This window comes from Temnothorax longispinosus, chromosome 1 (genome assembly GCF_030848805.1).
Source record: "Temnothorax longispinosus isolate EJ_2023e chromosome 1, Tlon_JGU_v1, whole genome shotgun sequence".
NCBI lineage: Eukaryota > Metazoa > Arthropoda > Insecta > Hymenoptera > Formicidae > Temnothorax > Temnothorax longispinosus.
Genome location: NC_092358.1, coordinates 10,333,789 through 10,355,919, shown reverse-complemented (window position 1 = coordinate 10,355,919; position 22,131 = coordinate 10,333,789). Strand labels below are relative to the sequence as shown.

Here is a 22,131-nt window from a genome sequence, read left to right as displayed (position 1 = left end):
ACAATAGAGCACGGAATAAGAATAAATATTAAACATTAGGAATCGGAATTAGAAATAATAATTAAACGTAAAGGCCCCCGCACAATGAAAAATATAAGGAACAGATAAATATAAGGATTAGATATTAGCGATTAGAAATAAGAAATCAGGAATAAAGCTGGTGTAGCATTAATACGCGGCTTCCGATAGATTAAAAATCTATTGTCTGTGTTATTCCCTGTTTCCGTTGCTTATATTTTTCATCGTGCATCCAACTTTATTCTTGATTCCTTTAGTCCTAATCGCTAATATCTGTTCCTTGTTCCTTATATTTTTCATTGTGCGGAGGCCTTTACACACACAATAGAAAAGAATAAAATATAAGATATAAATACAAGAATATTCCTTATGTTTATATATCCTAATATTCAATATTTACTGTTATTCCTAACATGTGCTCAATATTGTGCGCAGAGAGCCTTTACGCCGCGATTCGACTCGCGCGGGCGCGTGCTGCCGGTGACGCGACGCGAGCGCCCCTGGATCTCGTCGCGGCGACTACGGCGACATCGGAGATTCCGGCTGCTACGATGAGTACGATGCTGCCGTATCGATCGGTTGATCAGTGTCGCGCGTGTAGCCGAAACGATTGGTCGGTCCTCGCGGGTGTTCCACAAAGTCAAAGTGTTCACTGGCGCAACACCGAGCGTAGCGCGCGGCGAGAGAGACAAGGGAAAGAGAGAAAGAAAGAAAGAGAGAGAGAGACTCGCGCATCCCGCGCGAGGCGGTAAGGTCGTGATCCACGCGGAACGTGGTGAGTGCGTGTGTGCTGTGCGTGTGTGCCGTGTTCCACGAGCGTCCGCACGCGGAAACGCGCAACGTTTCCCGGTCTCCGCGCGGCGGAACGTACCCTGGAGTGCCAACGCTACCGCTATGTAGCGGCCGGCGGGGTGTAGATGAAGCGGCGGCGTATACCGCGCTCGCGTGCCGAGGGGAGGGTATCGTCCACCGTAACCGCGGCGGCGGTGGCGGCGGCGACGGCGGCGACGGCGGCGGGGGCGATGGGAATGGCGCGCAAATGCTGCGTGCGTAGCTGCAAGGCGGACGTGCGGGAGGCGCGCGCCAAAGGACTGCCGCTGCACAAGTTCCCCAAGGACGCCGCGCTGAGGGACAGGTGGTTGGCCAGCGGCGGCTTCGAGGAGAGTTTCAAGCCGACGCCAGGCCAGGTCGTCTGCCATAGGCATTTCAAACGCGCCGACTACGAGACCGCGCGGGGCGGTCACAAGCTCCTGCTCAAGAGGGGCAGCGTGCCCACGGTGTTCGCGGACTATGACGAGCATCCCGGTACGTGTGTTATGTGTGCGGCCAGCGGCCGGACGGGGGGGGGGACGGGGAACGAGTGGACGACACGTCCGTCCGCCTGGTGTCGCGAGAGCGAAGTGCACGTCGGGCGTGAAAACGCAACGTAGTTGTGTCTCGCGCATCTCCGTCTCCGCCTCTGTCCCTCTCGCGTGCGCGCGCGCGCGCACGCTCCTCTCCTCTCCCCCTCCCGCCCTTGCTCCGCTCTACCGCGTGTCCTCCTCCCGCGGTGCTCCTCCCCTCCACCCGTCTCACCGCCTGATGCTCTCCTCGTCGCGCGTGTTCGAGGAGTATAGGAGCGCCAGCTTCGAGAGCTCGCCGAGAGAACGTGTCACGTCGCGCCGGCGTTATGCCGGTAGTTATACGAGCCCGCTTTTTTCCTCGCGACGGCACGCCGGTGTTTCACGACGGTGTGTCACGCCACACCGTCGCCCGCCGGCGTTGACGAACGCACCGCAGAGAATAGGATCTATATAGGATCGAGTGATCAGCGACGTTCGAACGTTCGCCGGCGATAACTCGCCAAGCCGGTACCTACTCGTAAGCGCGACGAGCCATTATTTTTACAGTGAAGGCATGACATCAATAATCGTGTCAGTAATACGCTCCTTAGGAGGCTTATACGTATGTTAACTTTGTCATTTAAAAGTACCAGAAATCAAAACAGTTTATATACTTTTACTGACAAATGTATGGGCTCTTATTTTAAAAGCAAGAGTATACGCGAATAACATGTACAATTCAGAGTGGCAATTCTAGTGTGTGTTGCAATAAATGATGCAATAAACTGAATAAACCATACTTTGCTAAGAATAGCTAAACTTTTACTAAGAACTTGGTCATCTTTTGTACACTTGAAAAATTAAAGATCATGTTATAGTCCATGTACTTTTGCTCCTCTATTTATTTCAGTTAAATAAAAAAGTATCGAATTGTATTCGGCTTAATTAATGAACTATTTGTTAATGATGTATGCAATTTGCAAACAATTTGTATCAATCGGTATGCAGGGTATGCTTTTACTAAAGTGTTTTAATGAAGCGTATACATTTGCTGGTAAGTGCATAGTATCAATGAATATGTTGACATTTTCATTCTTTAGTGCTGGTCTACAACCTTGCTTTTAAAGGGCATTTAAGCTCTAAGCCGTAAGAAATTGACCAATCACAGTCGAGTATTCTCCTCACATTCCACTGTGATTGGTCAATTTCTTATGGCTCGGAGCTTAAATACCCTTTAAAGCAAGGTTGTAGACCAGCACTTATATTTCTTTAAAATCTTAAATAAGTATATATTTGTACCAGTAGTTATGTAATTACCGAATGTTTACGCCTTCACTGTAACATATCGTAAATCCGATTGCATCCATATCACATCCTTACGAGCACTGTCACAACTAAAAAATCCACAATTTTCAGGAGAAAGGAAAGACAAATTTAATTCAATTTTTTTAAACGAGAAAGACTATTTTTATATTCGACAACGTTTGGTTGATTTCGTGACAATTGTCACATTAGCCAAACGTTGTCGAATATAAAAATAGTCTTTCTCGTTTATTAATTATTGGCGAAACAAATACATATACTTTTCGGTCAATTTTTTAAGTTATGAGATAAAGAGTCTATCTATATTACAAAGATAAAACGTTCGATATTTTGGGATATCCTATATGCGTTCCCATCAGTTCATCTTTATACCTGGATTTAGTCAATTTTATAAAAATAAAAACGTTTCTTTTTCTTCAGAAGAATACGATTTCGTAAAATAAATTTATCGGATTTAATTTTATTTCAGTTCATTTTTCCTGCGATATGTAAGCATGGATAAAAATTGTACCTGAATTTTATATGTACATAATTATATATTCTTATCAAGATTGGTGAACAATTATCGTTAGTTATTGTTTTTCTGCCCTTTCACACAGATCCTGTAATTATGTCCGTGAAGTCTTCTACATCCTACGCTCAAGAAGACTTGGACCTGATCAATTCGGAAATACTAAATTTGGAACATTCTGCCTCACCGTTGTTGTCCGAGGCGAGAACACCTAAATCCGACAGTTGCGGCGAGACTTGTTATTCTAGACCCGAGTCGTCGGCAGACTCCTTAAATCTCCCTGACAGCACGGAAGTAACGGATAATGAATATAAAGCGACAAATCCGAGAGAAGAGAGCAAGGTATCCGCGAAGGACAAATCGACCGAGAATTCGGTCGACAATAAAGTGAATACAGTAGCGATGCAACTTGGTATCGTCGAACCGGAAACGGCAATGAAGACTGGTGCCAAAGACCTAAAGGAAGAATTAAAATTACCCGGCGACAAGGAATTCGACAAATCGGAAGAATTGAAACCAAAGGTTTTGAATCGTGGTGGTTTGAAATTTTTCCCCGGTGCCAAATTGGAAGCGAAAGACTTTAACGAGAAGTGGCAAGTATCGTCGAGTAAAATTTCAATAAAAAGATATCTCAGTTTTCCTCTGAAAACTGTGAGAAGTTATCGTGCGATACAAAAAGTGCTTTACGTAGACGAGATGTGAATTGCGCGTTTAAAAATTACGTTATTAAAAGCTCGGACAAAATATACATTGATTAATATTTATGCGATATTCTGTAGGTATTCTGCAAAAGTGGTAGAAACAGATTGGGACGAAAGGGAAGTTTTGATACACTTCGACAAGTGGAGTTCGAGATTTGACGAATGGATACCGATGGATAGCTCCAGGCTTCGCGTATTGCAATCCCCACAAAAGTAAGTTTGTATTCTGATTCAATCGTCGGAATTGTAACGCGCATCAACAAAATTTATTTAATTCACTTCTACATTTTTCTCAAAGACCTAAGGAACTTGAATCTTAAGCCATTGTATTTTGTCTTTCCTTAAAGCGAACAAGCTTGGACCCCGCCATCTCCGTAAGTGAAAATTGTGTTAACGATTAGGTAGTTCTAGTACCTGATAGTAACAGTAATTTCATTATTTTACATACTTGTTTATGTGCTGCAATTAACAAAGAGAGTTAAGTATGAGAACTATAATTTAAAACCTCCATACTGATCATCTTTGCAAGGGCATGGCGTGATGGCGAATATCGGGCCCGTTCTCCAAATATTCTCGAGCAACGAAACACACAAATGTTCACACTTTTCACTATATACATCGACTCTGATTCCTTTATGCTGCGCAAGCAAAAATATATAATACAATAAAAATAAAAATATAATTTGCAACAATTTTTCTTTTGCACCAAAACATCGCTGGATCCGTCTTTCGGCTCCAGATGGGTCTCCAAAACAATTGTACTTTGACGATTGTTATTTTCGAGGAGAGGGGAGGGGGAAGATGAGAAACCCCAACGGCGCGAGACTCGTATTTTTTCCTTCCTCTCCCCCACCCCAACCCTCACTCGCAGTTTTCCCCCGTTTCGTTGAACCCCACGCTCTCGCGAGCTCCATTCGCGTGTGTAATGCCAGGATTTCGCACCTGCAGGGAGGCGAAGATGAGGGAGTTCTCCGTGGGAGAGCGGATACTCGCTACGTGGGCGGACGGCAAAAAATATCCAGCCAAAGTGAGCGCGGTCCTGACGAATGGTAAGCGACCTAACCTAACCCCTAGCCGCAAGCGGAAGAGGCTAGACTGCGTTCCCGTAGATTTGACGTTTGGCTCGTCGGAGACAAGCCTGTAGATGTAACGTTTTTTTCTGGCCCGATGGCGCGCGGAGGTAGTTCTAAGTAAAAATCTTCTTCGCAGACAGGTACAACGTGTTGTTCGACGATGGATACGCGAAGATCGTCAAGTCGTCGAAAATGACCAAGATCGCCGCAAATCCGACCAAGGTACAGGACTCCCAGATTGAGGTTATGTTGTTGTTTCTTAAGTTACCTAAAGAAATCTCATCTGAGTTGGTAGAGCCAAGTGGTGGATAATCACATTGGATTTAGTATCACCTTGTGTTATTTCTCAATTATCACCTCAGCCTAGCCATGAGAATGTAAAAAGTGATTCCATGGCAAAAACTTGGAACAAGCTGTACTGCAGATGAAATTTTTTAATTGAGATTCTTGAACGTACGTTCCATAAGATTTATATTATGTTTACGTCATTTGTAAATTGATTTTTTATTTTACATAAACAGCAATTAAACGAAGTGGATGGATATATCGGCAGCAAACAAGAAAGAAGGGATAAGAAACGGAGGCACACAGTTATGGAGTTGTTTAACATTCACTCAAGGAAACGCACAAAACACGATACTGAGAAAGCACCAAAGAAGGAGGAAACTGTCGTCAAGGAAAGTGGTGAAGGCTCTGCGGAGAGCAAGATCGAGATGGATGGTACCCTATATGGTCCCTGTTACGATCCAGGGACAGATTTGTTGAAAGGTTTCGAAACCAGTTCCTTGAAAATCAAATCGTATTCGAAGAAAAGCAAGAAGGAAGTACCCAAGATCGAAATGGATCCTGAAGAAAACGTTGGTCCCGAATGGGTCGATGGAGAGCCACGAGGAACAGAATCTTATATTGTAGATGGTAATGATGGTTAGTGCAATTTTATTAAAAAATATTTTTGCATCTCGTAAACGTGTCAATAATATTTTAACGTAACATGAAAATTTATTCCAGGACCACGCCGATCTATAATAGTACCAGATAAGAGATTGCCTGCCGGTTGGGAAAAACACTTTACGCAAAGGAAAGCTGGCTCATCTGCTGGAAAATGGGACGTCTTGTTCATACAGTAAGATGAAAGATATATTTTACTAGCAATAATTATGTTAAATAATACAATTTATGTATGATCACATTTTTCTTAAAAGTAAGCAGACCGGGAAGAAGTTCAGATCAAGAAATGACATCAGAGTATTTATGGAGAATCAGGGGCAGTACGATTTCGACCCTGAAAAATTTGACTTCTGTATACATCGCAGGAAGCGAAACCACGCTCATCGCGTGAAGCAAGAAGTTACACCGGAGGCACCAAAGAAGATCAAAACTTTATTGCCTAAAACGAAAACGTCCACACCTGAGACTACATTACTTCCTACAATGACGAACAGTATCGATACTCCAATTATCCCCTCGACGCCTACTACATCTACTACAGATGGTGGTAAGATTTCTGTGATATACTACGTTTTAATCTGCATCACATTTTAATCTTTGCGATGTTTTTTACATTCCACTAATTCACCAGAGATGATCTATTGTAAGTACTCGTAGATACGTATTTTTTACAAAATTAAATAGACTTAACGAAGGAATGTAGATTTACATAGTCTCGACTTATACTTTTCTAAAAGTTAATCTTTTATTATTTTGTTTATTTTTTAAATAGAGTAGATTATATGTGATGATTTTTTAAATGTTATATAACAATAGAAATAAATCTATTAGAAATTAGAAAAAAGGATATCTAAAACAAAACAATTTTTGGCAAAATTTAGTAGATTTATTTCTATTATATGGATGAATTTCTATTAGAACACTTTATAATGCGATTTATTTAATATTTTCTCAAACAGCCGTCTTTATTGGACTTCGTGGTGGACTTCGTGTGGAAATGGAAGACAGCGCTTATAAATGTCCCAAGGAAGGATGCAACAAGAATTTTCGAAAGGAAAATTTACTGCAGATGCATATCAAGCATTACCATCCTGAATATTCCAAGTTTCTGGGCTCTACTCCCAAAGTTGAAGATCTGGCTTACGCAAGAACGATTGGGGAATCTGTAGAGGATATAATTCCCAAAAAATCAATAACGTTCTCAGAGAAAATAAATAAATCCGCGAAGAAGAAATCTCTTCCTGAGAAATCATCGTCTACTTTACTACAATCAGCGGTTAATACTATGCAACCGACATCTCCGTCAATACCTGGTCCGATGATGCCGGAAGAAGTGGAATTGGATCAGTCAGAAAAGTGTAATGATTTGCAGAAGGAAGATACGAAACTTGAAACAATGTCACAAATATCTAATCACAGTATGGAGATAGACGACGATATTGAAAGGAAAAGAGAAAACGTCTGCGCATTGTCCCCTGGTACATTATTTGACATGAGAGTGAAAGAGGAAAAAGCGCAGGGTGGCATTAAAACGCTATTGCCTGTAAGACCAGTTGCGATATCGGAGGCGCAAAGAGCCGACAGGACGAAATCTTTGGATGAAATGGCGCACGGTGAGCGTGTAAAAAACCAGAAGAAAAAGCAACTTACCGAACATAGCGTGGATTTGCCGGCTAAAGCAAAAAAACGACATGGTAAGAAGCTTTCATGTTTTCTTAAAAGACTTGTGTTCTAAGACAAGTTCTACATTTCATTAATTTACGAAAAAAAATAATGATATACACAGCATTCAATATTCCTTTGGCTAGGTATGTCAGATCTTACCGACAATTTTGGTGATCAAGACGATAGTGCTATGGACGTCGAAGGACCTACGGCACTTATGTATAGATACAGCCGTAGAAAATCTGACTCAAAGAGCGACGAAAATAGTCAGAATAGTAAGTGCGAGCGTTTTGCCGTACTTTACAAAACGATACGTTACGAAAACCAAAATTATTTTGTTTTAGATAGCTTTTTTTTTTTTTTTTTTAATTTAATGCAACTGTATATACATGGGATCCTTTAAAGTAAAATGCGTTGTATAATATTTACTATTATTTCTGTTGTTTCTTAGGTCAACTAAATGATTCACGCATTGAAAAAGCTGATCCCTTAAAAGGGGATGCAATCAAAACAAATATTAATAATGATGCAGAAGGTACATTGTTTATTTTTTTTTTTATCTTTTATCGATTTTGTTTTATGATTTCACATATTGCCAATCTTATTTTCGTTGTATTACTTTATGTGCTCGCAAGAAACACGACACGTATTTGATACTTCTCACCACACGCGTCTCTTTACTATAAATTATTTATATGAGTGTTTTATATAAATGTGATGACTTATCACAGGAAGCGAAGGAGTGATGATGATGATTAACGGCGAACTGGTAAAAGTAGATCAATTTCGGAGAGAAGAAATAATAAATTGCACATGTGGTTTTATGGAAGAGGACGGTTTAATGATCTCTGTCTCTGCTGGCAACATGGACATTGTAATTTTATTGAAAAGGAAAAGGATGTTTCTGAGAAATATACATTTGTTACATATGTCAAAATCCATGTCGACTACGGCCGTCTAAGAAATATTATCACGATCAGGACTGGATTATGGAAGGAAAATTGTCAAGGTAATTTATTTATTAATATATTTACATTTATATTTAGATTGTGCGTGTGGTTATAATTATTTATATATAGTAATCTGTTTATATGTTATTTATTGATTTTTTAATTTGCAGCTTGTCTAACCAAACTCGAAATCAGTATAAGATAAATCAAAGGATTGCAATGTTGAAGCGTTCTTATGACTTGGTTGCTGCACTTTTACAAATTCAACAACTTCTTCATAGTCTGTGCGTAAAAATCAACGTGGCACATTAAGTTATAAAGTTATATACGTCTGCCTTCTTGGAAAAGTTTTTATGTCTGCACTATAACGACTAATTTGCTTGAATTTATATAGAAAGAAAGATCACCCGAAACTATATCTTTGGGCCAAGAATTGGGAGAAAATGGATGTACCAAAGATAGACATGGAACCGGTACCAGTGATGGAAATAACTAAAGCGGCGAGTTTTACCGATACAAATTCGGAGATTCCGCGACGTGTCGAGACGAAGGCAGATATCAAGCTGTCTATAAAAGACGATCAAGATGAAAAATCAATCGCTTCCGATTCGGAATTGATGAAAATTTTGGAAGAAGATAGCACGCATTCTGATGAATCCAGGATTATCAGCAAGAAGGAAGGCTCGAATTCAAAAGACAGTCATATACTTTTAGACGCGTTAACGGGTGGTAACTCGGACATAAAAGAGGAAAACAGTGCTACATCAGACATTAAAACGGAGAGTGCAGGTAAAAAAAATGTATTTATTCAGTCTTTTATTTTTTTCACAGGACTGAACTTTTAACACAAATAAATAAATAAATAACTGCACAAGCTTTACATATTATGTGATATTTTTATGCAGATTTATTAGCTGAGAAAACTATTATTGATGATCCCGTATCTGAGAATCTCAATTCTGAATCGCCTGTTAACAACGTTCAACAAGAATCAAGCATAACCAACGTAAAAAATGAAGTCTCCGCGCTTCCGCAGCCTTTTATACCAGAACCCGAGGCGCCGATTGACCCAGCTGAATGCCGAATGCGATTGTTGGAGCATATTGAGCATTTTCAATGTCACATCGATTCGAGATTAACATCCATAGAAGCGCAAATTTTTGGTATGTAACATAAAGACATTCAAAAAACGCGTATTTTAAAACGCATTCAACAAATGTTTATTTCATGCGTTTTAATGTGCAGCTCTAGAAGCGATGGACCCGGATGAACTCGTATCGGATCCGCTTGTTCAACCCCGTACTAAGCAAACTGTACAAATGCTTCTTCGTGACTTGAATACGGTCCGGAAACTAGCAGCATTGTGTTGAAAACGTAGGTTCTCAAACTTGAGAGTATTTTACAATATACTTACACGTGCAGATAGACGATATAGATAGTATAGACATAAGTAACGTTTCTCAATTTGTCATCTATTCTACCGTACTAGGAATAAAATTCAATTATTTAAGATGGCTGTTAAATCTTTTTGATTTCGCATTTAGAATGTATTTTAGAGAATTGTAACAATATTTAAAAAAAGTAAAAAGAAAATATTTTCGAAGTCGTTTGTTCGTTCGTCGTGTGTGTGTGTTTTATGCCTGGTGCTTCTATGGGACTTTTGGAAATACAGAATAATAATGAAATTTCGCAATTGTCACACGACTCTTGTACCAAAGAAATGTTTTTTTAATAGGTGGTAATAGAATTCCTGTTATCAAAGTAGGAGATTAGCGACCAAACGAGCATCGCGGCGTAAAGTTATTCCATCAACAAATTCGAGTTTGACGAGAGAAAATACACATTATATCATTATAACATTAGATTGATCAAAGGAAGGTATAAATAAGATGATTGTACTCTATTACATTTAAAACGTTTTAAGTTATATTAATTTTGTCGAAAGTATAACGCGGTGCAGCTACAAGGGACAAATCCGATATATTAAAGCCTGTTCTTTTTAGTTGAACTTCTTGCACGGTTCATCTTCTCTTTTTCTTTTCACGTTGGAAAGAAAAAGAGAAAAAATGAACCGTGGCAAGAAGAGCTAAAAAGAATAGGCCTTTAAAGCAGGGCACACACACCTTTCGTAGAACGTAACAGTAAGGTTCCGACCAATCGTGTTGCTCGATTCTTACTTCTACGGTTACAGACGGCCGAATTGAGCAACGCGATTGGTCGAAACCCTACTGTTACGTTCTACGAAAAGTGTGTGTGGCCAGCTTAATACAAGGCGTTCTGCGTTCTGTCCGATCCGCTTCTGGTATTGGTTCAGAGAATTCCGCACGGTTCAGTGGTTCGATTCGTTCGGTTCCATAATTAATTCCGTTCAGTCGGTTCAGTTTCATTCAGTACGCTTCGAAGACCGGACCGTCTGGACCGCGGAAGTGCGAGGACTTTCGCGCGCGTGCGAACGAATCTCTCTCTCGCGTGGTGCACATCTCTCGTCTCACGGATTAGCAGATATGAAGTACATTCTGGTGACCGGCGGGGTGATCAGCGGCGTGGGCAAGGGTGTCATCGCCAGTTCGTTCGGCACCATCCTGAAGCACTGCAACATCCGCGTAACGTCCATCAAAATCGATCCCTACATTAACATCGACGCTGGAACCTTCTCGCCCTACGAGCACGGTGAGCAGCGCGGCGCTGTGACGTCACAACGTCGTGAAAATCGGCGGGATATTCATGTAGCTCAATTTTCCGGAAAACACACCTCGGCGCCGATTCCAACAATTGCGGGGCGTTTTGATCATTCGAATCTTAGCCTTCTCCCTCTCCCCCCCTACCCGATTTCTCTATTATCGTCGCGATTTTTTTCGTTCGAATTATTTCTTAACGAGGAATTACTTAATTATTACATTTATTCGAAAACTATCGAAGAACCGCGAATCGATGAGGTTATATAAATTCGAATAGTTTCGCCGGCGCCGAAATCCCGTCCGTTCGCCCCCGGTCTTTTCGGCGCCGACGACAAAGAAAACGGGATCAATTTGCCGTCCGAATGGAATGATCTGACTTGTGGTTGTGTGATAAAGCGCGAAAATCGGCCGATCGAACCTGGATCGAACCCCGCGACGCGGCGATCCTCTTGTGGCGGTAAAATTTCCAGCCATGTGCCGCGTCGCCATTTTCTACGCTTATGTCGCTGTTGTCACGTTGTTCGACGTGATTAAAGCCCGTCCAGACGGACAACCGCATGCAATGACGCATGGAACGTAACGCATAGATAGAAGATTCTTGATTTTAGGTTTGATTCGTGTGTCTCCATTCCTGCGCTTTACAGAAACGTCTTTAGAGCGACTCGGATTAAACTCCGATTAACTTTAATCAGCGATTAATGTCCATTTCTGCCAATGCCGATTAACTTTAATCTCGGCTCAACTTACTTTTTATCCTTTTCTAGTTTTAGTCCCAGTCTACAATAGGTGTTTTAAGCCTTAAGAAATTGATCAATCACAGACGAATTTGAGCAGAATAATCGACTGTGATTGGTCAATTTCTTAGAGCTTAGGACTTAACACCCCGAGTAACACCCATTATTGTAGATCGGGACTTATGTTTATTTCTATCAACGTAGATTAACTTTAATCTCGATTTAACTAACTTACTTTTTATCTTCTTCTAATTTTCAAAACTAAGAAAAGATACTTCAAGTAAGTTAAACCGAGATTAAAGTAAATCTACGTTGGTAAAAATAAACATTAGTAAAAGATAAAAAGTAAATTAAATCGAGATTAAAGTTAATCCACATTGGTAGAAATTGACTTTAATTCAATCGGCGGAATCCGACCGAAACAAAATTTCTAATCTGATCCTCTTCCCATATGTCGAAGAATGTATCAAGGAAGAAGATTAATAGTTACATCCATGTTAACGAAATAATATTGCTTGATAAGTTAATCGTCAATTAAATTAAGTGCCCATCTACAATAGGTGTTTTAAGCCCTAAGCCCTAAAAATTGATCAATCACAGTCAATTATTCTCTTCAAATTCAATTGTGATTGAACAATTTCTTAAGGCTTAGGGCTTAAAACACCTATAGATGAGCACTAATCGGAGTTAGGTCCAAGTCACTCCCGGACTCTTTCCAGTTGCATCTCCGGTGCTCAATCACCGCAGTAGAATGATTTAGCTGACGAGTTAGCGAATCTCGTTATCGCTTTCTAAATTTATTTGTTTCACCCGCAAAATGTAAATGGGAAGTGGAAATTTAAATTACGATATTGTTACCTTGATAATGTCGCCTGCATGCGAAGAATCCGTTATACTTTTTAATGTTTATGTAATAAACAATTTTTGTTAGAATCAAAAGGTATGAGGCTTATCTTTAAAATCATGTTTTACTTGTGACTATATTATCGTTTATTAAATATTTTTTTGCAAAATTAGATATCGTCAAGTTGATCAATAACTAAGACATCATTACTAAATTAAATAAACTCATATTTAAATCTTGAAGAAAAATGCGAAAAATCTAAATTAAAAGAAAAAAAAGCTAAAGAGAATAGCACAATTAGAAAGGACCTCGCACACATCACATGGAAAAATGGCCTTCCGTCGAATTTGCTGAAATTGTAGTATGAATAGTATGATGTAGTGTAGCATGATATAGTATGATGTATGTGAGCAGTGTTGTTGTGTGCGTATGTGCCATTCTGCGTATGTATGTGTATATGTGTGTGTGTGTGAACGTAGCTTTGTAATACACACAAAGAATAGAATTTTCGAATAAGGCACTATTATTGACCTTTGACCCCCCTCCCCGTATCTCGGAAATTGTCCATTTTTTTTACCTCGGACTCATTGGGACTTTTGATCAGGACGTTATGAACTACATCATACTATAATTTCAGTAAATTCGACTGGAAGCCATTTTTCATATGATTGACCTTTGACCCCCTCCCCCGTATCTCAGAAACTGTCTATTTTTTTATCTCGGACTCATTGGAACTTTCGACAGAACGTTATGAATTACATCATACTACAATTTCAGCAAATTTGACGGGAAGCCATTTTTCTAATGTCCATGTGATGTGTGCGGGGTCCTTTACACGTTAAAGTTTATATGTATAAAGATTTTTTGTTAAAATAAAAAAATAAGGCTTACATTTAAAATTATGTTTCATTTATGATTACCTCATTGTCAATTCAAATATTTTCTATAAAATTAGATATATTTAAATTGACTACGATTAGGATAAGATTATTACTGAATTATTTGTCCTAACTAACAATAAGTATTATATGATATGTTCAGGATAGTCTTCTTGATACATGTTATTCTAATTGTTAAAGTACAATTACACTAGTTCACAAATTTATACGGAATTGATGGTAGAAGAAAACTCGTTCCTTAATTTTATTTAAAAAATGATTTAATAAATCTTCCTTCTACAATAACTGCACGCTCGCGATTACTCGGCCGGGCCCGTCATGTCACGTTGCTGGCCAACGACCGTCTCCCTTACATCTTTGTTCCAATGATATTTCTCAAGTCGATGAGATTAAAGAAATAAATATACTCGTCAGATCTTGTAAACAAATTAAAAGTCTAACGATATTTTCGCCAACAAAATTTTTATTTTATTTTATTTTATTTTTTAATTTTATTTTTGCTCAATCAGCTAAAGCCAATAAATTTTTAAAGCTATAGATTTATAACATACATTTTGAAGGAAAGAGATATCCACATCTTATTTAATTTTTTTTTAAGTATAAAATATAAGATATTAAAATAAATTGAAATATATTTAAAACATCTTAGGCTATATTGGCAATACAAATGAATTATGACTATAAATAGAATTATGGAGACTTATATCAGTTATGGAGGCTCGTTATCAAGGATAGCGGGATAAAAACATGATGGGTAAATATTGCTGGTCTTTTCCAAGAGAAACGGACTCAAAAGCTTATAGGTAAAAGACTCGTACAAAACATTTTTAATATCTTGAATTATAAATGAAATTATTGCAAACATAAAATGTTGTATTCTTTAATTTTTATACTGTTACTTCTTTTCCTGAAATTGTGGTACTTGCTATTTATTGCAACATTTTGAAATTGCAATAGTAGCATTTCTAGACCCGTAGAAATTTTTTTGTTGGTATATTTGTATTCAGAGCAATAAAAGCAATAGGAAACAGCCCTTGGTCATGCGCAAAAACGCTGTAAACTATGCATTATGAACGTTTATGCTGGTATAGTTATGTTTGCCACTTGTTAAGAATGGTCTCTAATTTCCAATGAAACATGATGCTTATCGTCTATCGTCTATCTCATTGTTCAAGCAGTTATCCAGTAGGTATTCCTGGAAGGAAAACATTCTTATGTTACTGGTTTCCTGTGTAGACGCATCCGCTTTTGTTTCTGCACCTTTGCTGTCTTTCTCTTCGTGAATGTGCATTCTCTCCTTTCTGTGAAACAGGTGAAGTTTATGTACTCGACGATGGTGGGGAGGTGGATCTGGATTTAGGCAATTACGAACGTTTCCTGGACATCACTCTTCACAAGGACAATAACATAACGACTGGACAAATTTATCAGTACGTTATTACGAAGGAGAGACGAGGAGACTACTTAGGCAAAACAGTACAAGGTTACAAGTCTATTTATAATATTGCAGATGTCTAATGAGTACGATGAGTTATATAAGCTAATGAAAAGCAATATTTCGTTTCTTATTGTTAGTGGTGCCCCATATCACCGATGCTATTCAGGAATGGGTGGAAAAAATCGCGAATCAATCTGTAACAAAAGATGGAGCTATACCAGAGGTATAGTTAATAATACATCAAATTATTATTAATATTATTATGTACAATTAGATAATAGCACAAGATTATTTAGATTTACGAATATAAATTTTAATAATATTCTTTAAATAATTTTTATACGTATAAATTCATAATAATATAATTATTCTAATTGCATGTTAATAATTTTATAGGTGTGCATAGTGGAACTTGGTGGTACAATAGGGGACATTGAGGGAATGCCGTTTGTTGAAGCATTCAGACAATTTCAATTTAGAGTGAACAGGGAAAACTTTTGCGTGGCTCATGTGTCTTTAGTGCCGCAGGTAACTGTTCCATGCTTTATGATCTTTACATTTCCATATAAATATCTCTTTTACAAGTCTGTTCAATGATAAGTGCACGAATAATTTTTACAAAACTCCGTGAGTGATTTTTATGGGAACAACTTCCTCTGAACAATTACACTGGTCGACATATCAAATGCGGATTGGGTTTCTCGAGTCATTTCCTGTAAATTTTTTACCACTGAATCCGAATCTATCATTTTTCTATCACATCTGGTTTTTGAAAAAAATTGAGGATATGTAATCAAATGCGCATAAAAAAATATAGGTCATTTTTTGACAAATGACAAAATAGGTGATGAACCTGATGTGATAGAAAAATTTCACTGATAGATTCGAATTCAGCGGCCAAAAATTTACAGGAAATCGACTCGAGAAATACAATCCACATCTGGTATGTGTTACCAATCAGTGTTATAGAAATATGAATATCTTTTAGCCAAAATCGACGGGTGAACACAAGACCAAGCCGACGCAATCTAGTGTCAGAGAGCTACGAGGATTAGGTTTGTCGCCCGATCTTATAGTCTGTAGGTCGGAAAACCCCATTGGCAATTCCGTCAAAGAGAAAATTTCAAATTTCTGCCATGTGGCCCCGGAGCAGGTAATCATTAAAAAATATATATCTTAGTATTACAATATTGTTGCAGTATATATATTATTATGAAAACATGAATGATTAACGTATCTTTAAATTTTACGATTCGTCCAGGTTATAACTATTCACGATTTAACATCTATATATCGAGTGCCACTTCTTATGGAATATCAAGGTGTCATAGAGTTCCTCAATGATCGATTGCAACTGAATATCGGAATGGCGCGTCCGCGTTGCTTTATGCGAAAATGGCGGGATCTAGCTGAACGCGTGGATCATTTGCGGAAAGATGTTAACATCGCTCTAGTGGGTAAATACACGAAACTCGAGGACTCCTATGCCTCCGTTACGAAAGCGTTGCAACATGCTTCTATTGAGGCTGGATATAAATTGAACTTGACGGTAGAGTGTCGCAATTATTAAAAGTATATTGTATTTATGCTATACACGCTACGCACGCATGATTATATATATTGGATTATTATTACAGTTTATAGAAGCTGCTAATTTAGAACAAACTACAAAATCGGAGAATCCAGTACTATACCACGAAGCTTGGCAACAGCTCTGCAAAAGCAAGTAAATATGTTTTTAATATAATATTATTATATTCTACTTCTCAATATATATTCATAATTCTTGATCATATAAGATTATATAATTTTCGATAGAAAATTAAAATGTATTTTTCTTGCGCATCTAGCGGCGTTATTGTACCGGGTGGATTTGGAAAAAGAGGAATGGAGGGAAAGATGGAAGCTTGCAAATGGTGCAGAGAGAACGATAAGCCGTTCCTTGGGATTTGTTTGGGCTTGCAAGCGGCGGTCATTGAATTTGCGCGAAATGTCTTAAATCTTGTAACGGCGAATACCACAGAGATCGATCCGGATACTAATAGTCCCGTAGTGATAGATATGCCGGAGCACACTCAAGGTATGATGGGTGGAACAATGAGGCTGGGCAAAAGACAAACACGATTCTACAACAATAATTCTATTTTAAGTAAGTAACAAGATTTGTTGAGATTGTATGAGTTAAATTTTCCTTTCTCCAGCGATATTTTTAATTTATAACTGTTTATTCTTCAGAGAAATTGTATGATAATAACGATGTTATAGAAGAAAGGCATAGGCATAGGTATGAGATAAATCCAGATTACGTCAATGATTTAGAAGCAGCTGGTTTAAAATTCGTAGGTGAGTTAGATCGCATCTCTTAATAAAATTACAATCTTTTGCGTTAAATATAATGCGCGATTAGTGGTAAATAATTAAAGTAATATGAAGCAATCAAACATTCTTGTAGGTCGTGACGATGAAAATATACGAATGGAAATTGCCGAATTGGAAGGACATAGTTATTACGTAGCTACTCAATTTCATCCTGAATATCTATCGAGGCCGTTAAAACCGTCACCGCCATTTCTCGGTTTAATTTTAGCCAGTGTTGGCAAACTGAAGCAGTACTTAGCGCGAGGATGTAAATTTTCACCACGTCAACTGAGCGATAACGAGTCAGGTAACGAGTTAGACAATGAAAGGAAGATAAAAATTAATGTATATTAAACACACATACACGTGTGTGTGTGTGTGTGTGTGTGTATATAATATATATATATATATACACAATCACTTTATTTATATATATATATATATATATATATATATATATATATATATATATATATATATAAAGTGATTGTGAGGAGGAATCGGCAATATTCTGTGATAGTATTGACGACGTTTACACCACCTTCTTTGGTACAACACTGTCAGAGAACGAGACGTAAGCATCGTAATCGTAGACATAGGTTAAGGCTCCTGGTCCCTGAGCCGAGAACTCTGCGTTGACGGTGGCGACGCCACTCTCTCCTCTCACTCTCTCCAATGGAGAATTCTGTCTTGTGACATGTTGACAACCTATTTTGTTGTGCGTGCTATTTCTTTATTATTTGCTCTGTGCTTGTGCTCTAACGTTTAACGTATTCGTGAAAGTCGTAAAATTGGCCGAAAAGTAAAATTTGCATGCGGAAGGAACGTTTTCACCTCCTTTCGATAGTCGTTAAACGGCTGTTTTTCCCGTATGTTTAGGCTTCGTTTTATGGCTGTTTGTTTATTGTCGAGGGAAAAGGGTAGTTTTCGGCCAATTTTGAAAGTGTTCTGAAACGATCTATAGTGATGTTTTATTGAAATGTCTTTTTATTTGAAAATGGCATGCACAACAAAATTGGGTGTTTTCCTCGCCTCGATAGTAAGAATCCAATATGGCCGCGGTGACTACCCAGGAGCCTTAATAAGGGCCAAAGCACATAACATGGCGTAGCGATATACGACGGTCGTAGTCCTCGACCTGACAAATCAAGATACGCCAAAGCTTGTGCGTTACTTACGTCCACGACTACGACTGTCATATGTGCTTTGGCCCTAAAACAGAAAAAAACATAGACGTAAGGAACAACTGCACATCGTTGTCAGTTTTTCTTTCATTTCTATCCCTCCTTACGCATGGTGCCCTTTTCACGTTATAACCAGAATATCTCGATAACCGTTAGGCATAGGACCCATGTTCATATGATTCTTTTTGCTTAAAATCATCAATACTATCACCTTCTGGAATATTGCAGATTCCTCCTCAATCACCCTGTATACATGTTTAATATACGATCAAGCAAATACCATAGTTCAGCATCAAATTAAAGGAGATACGGCAAAAATAGTGAAGTTAGCCACGGGCGAACAAAGACTTATTACGTTTGACATACCGAACGAGGACTGCACGGTACGTGATCTATTGGATCAGGTACGTGCAGCCATATACAGGCGATTGAATATTTTATCACCTGATGAAGTCTGGACACGAGTCTTCTTGGTGGACGATCCCGAATCGGACATAAATTACGTAGTGGAGGCAGGTGGAGCTGGGATGCAGGGGCGCCGCTGGCGCGGGCGTGCAAAGAGAGTTGGCCGCTCGCGTGCAAAAATAATTTCGTCGCCCCAATAAAGTGTGCATACATTTTATGCAAAATATATATTAATAAATTTAGAGATAGACGAAATTCATACAATTAATAAACTCCAACAAAATACAATTAACTTTTATATTTTATTATATTAATATTTTATTATTACAATAATCAATATTAAAAATCAATATTACAAAACAGTTTTTACGAGCTTTTTGCAATGCAAATTCTGATATTAAATCGTATATTCATTTTATCCATTTTCGTGTTCTATAGATATTATTGATAAATTTCGGGTCGTTTCTGCAGCACTGTGGATCGTAAAGAATTTTTATAATTTTTAATTTTGTAAAAGAGCGTTCGCTCGACGATACTGGAAGTGTCAATAATATTCTTGTAGCAATAAATATATTTGGAAATGTTACTTGTAGATTATTTTCAAGTATATATCACAAAATATTGAGGTTCCACTAAATGTTTATCTAATTTCAAATCTAATTTTAAAGATTTAATTCCATGATATAAATCAGTTCCATCAATATCTGATTCACTTTGTTTCTTATCAAAAAGTTTCAATTCTAAGTTTTTACAATATGTTAATAATAGTTCATCAGAGATAACTTTAAAATACTTTTGATTCCCATATTGCTTCATCTGTATTTTTATAATCGAAGTTTTTTGTTTTTTTTCTACGTCTTACATTTTTTACTGGAGTAAAATTAGGTTCTATCTTTAATTTCTTTGCCAAATCACTTGCAGCAATGAGTATATTTTCAAAATTTTCATTAGTACGACATTTCTTTAAATTCGATTAAATTGTTTAAAAATGTAAGAGATTCTTTTCTGTGTATTGCTGGATTTTGTAATATTTTGCTAACAATATTAATTTCAAATAAAATATTGTACTAAACAGAACATAAAATATAACAGAACATAAAAATTTGAAACTTGATATTTTTAATAGTAATGAATATGCTATGTGACAAGTTTTAAAGTATCGAGATTTATTACTTGAAACTTCATGAGGAGCATCATAAATTTGAATAATATGATAAAGTTTTTATAGCTTCTATAAATCTCTATCTTACTGCATCATCTTGTATAACTCAAAGATTTTAATTTTAAGTATTGTCCATCTTTTAATAGAAAAAGAAAAAAAAAACATATTTCCTGTACTAAATCAAAATAATTTATTGTTTCGTGAAATGCTTGCTGAAACAATTAATGACAAAATTTAAACTATGTGCTGAACATGGCTACATGGTACAGAATTGTGCTCGTGATCAGTTGACAAAAGTTCTTGTACTGGTGTGAAATGAAACGGGTACCTGTTATCAGCTTGCAATGTTCTCCAAACCATATTTCGGGATAGCTGTAGCTATGGCTTGTTGTAGGATCATTATTAAACATCATCTAACGGCATATCACTTATGTACGATGTCACTTATTCAACACATTCTAATTTTTGCTATAACTTTCTAATAAAGCATTTTAGGACCTATGTTTATATAACTTTTTTTTCTCATTTCTGCTCATAGAACATTCTACTAAAATTTGTCCGGAAAAACTTAGGATACTCTGCATATATATATAAATTAACAATAAAATAGATATAATTTAAAAACATATTAAGATACATCAATTTTAAGATATTTGAATTAAATATAAAAATTAATAATTAAAAAATAAGAAAATTAATGATAAATGTCAAAATGTGTATAAATAAATGTACTGTATTTTTTTAAATTTAATTATATGACGTATAACAGCAACGAAAAAAGATAGATTTAGTCTTAGTTTGCATGAAATTTCTATGATTAATGTGTTTGTATGAATTGTTACAGATGACGATTACATGATGGAAGAAATGACGAAACAGCATCTATCTGGTAGTGCAAGTAGGAGCGGTAGCAGTACATCGGGGCTTAACGATTAGAAAGCAGCTTTATTTTATTTTGTTTTATTTTATTTCATAATTTTATTATACCATAGTCTGATCCATCACACTTTTATCTGATCTTCCCTTGTTGATCGGGTTAGTTTACATCGACCGTTTAGTACGCCAAGTATTCGGACTAAATCCATTGATACGATCGATGTAAACGACGGCGTATCAGAATAGTAGGTCTAGTTTACATCGATCTCTTGATACGCGTATCAAATAGTATATTTGTGCTGATCAGTCAATGATCAAACTACAAATTTGCTAGTTATTTACTAATTAATACGTGTATCAAGTGATGGTGTAAACTAGGCCAAATATGACTTAATACGGTTGATGTAAATCGGCCGTATTTAACGCTTAGTCCGCACCAGCTTGATACCCGTATTAAAAGTATCTACGGTGTAAACTAAGCCAATATCATAATTCAGAATTAAAAGCTAAACATACGCGCATGATAAACTAATCGTAAGATGAACAAACATGCGTGATAAACTTGTTTGGCTAATATACAATATTTTACAAAAAAAATGAAATGTTTGTCTATGTACATCTAAAATGTGAAATTTATTAAATATTATATAAGTTTTATATTTTGTAATAAATTATATTACATTTTAATAAAAAAAATGTTACATACTGAACATCAAAAAGATATTGATACTCCATTCTGAAATTATTTATAACTTGCAGAAGTAGGCAGTTATAAAAATTAAAAGCGAATTTTTTTTTTAATTATAGCGATTAGAATATATTATTTTAAATACTTATTAGAAAATATATATTATTTTTAATCTTGCCTTTTAATGCCTTTTATATTTGAGAAATATGTAAATCCCGATTTTTCCAGAAAAAAAAAAGTATATAGCTAAAATAATTTCATAAATTTTTAAATCTACACTTTTTCACGTAAAGTTCGTATAGTATATTCTTGTAAGGTTAAATGAAAGCCGATTCGTCGGCATTGGACCTGATC

General features: G+C 37.1%; 1 protein-coding gene and 1 pseudogene across 4 annotated transcripts; both read left to right on the top strand.

Moving 5' to 3' along the window:
* The first annotated feature begins 416 nt into the window (after window positions 1–416).
* On the top strand, window positions 417–10,114 carry LOC139824991 (uncharacterized; annotated as a pseudogene).
* A 772-nt stretch (window positions 10,115–10,886) lies between these two features.
* On the top strand, window positions 10,887–21,808 carry LOC139824861 (CTP synthase-like). Of its 4 annotated transcripts, none has more exons than XM_071797431.1 (11): window positions 10,887–11,181; window positions 14,979–15,149; window positions 15,242–15,327; window positions 15,501–15,632; window positions 16,093–16,257; window positions 16,366–16,653; window positions 16,742–16,830; window positions 16,955–17,253; window positions 17,340–17,447; window positions 17,557–17,769; window positions 21,058–21,808. In XM_071797431.1, exons 1-11 carry the CDS (start codon window positions 11,016–11,018, stop codon window positions 21,147–21,149), a joined length of 1,809 nt encoding a protein of 602 aa, XP_071653532.1. In that variant the 5' UTR covers window positions 10,887–11,015; the 3' UTR covers window positions 21,150–21,808. The 4 variants fall into 4 exon arrangements, with proteins under 4 accessions (XP_071653532.1, XP_071653529.1, XP_071653521.1 ...); XM_071797428.1 differs by lacking the exon at window positions 21,058–21,808 and adding an exon at window positions 18,875–19,875 and having other exon boundaries at window positions 17,370–17,447; XM_071797420.1 differs by lacking the exon at window positions 21,058–21,808 and adding an exon at window positions 18,875–19,848.
* Window positions 21,809–22,131: the final 323 nt, after the last annotated feature.

Coding starts and splice junctions, on each gene's coding strand:
- LOC139824861 (XM_071797420.1), top strand. CDS start 11,016: ATGAAGTACATTCTGGTGACCGGCGGGGTGATCAGCGGCGTGGGCAAG. Junction 16,258..16,365: donor GCCATGTGGCCCCGGAGCAG/GTAATCATTAAA, acceptor CGATTCGTCCAG/GTTATAACTATTCACGATTT. Junction 17,254..17,339: donor CAACAATAATTCTATTTTAA/GTAAGTAACAAG, acceptor TTTATTCTTCAG/AGAAATTGTATGATAATAAC.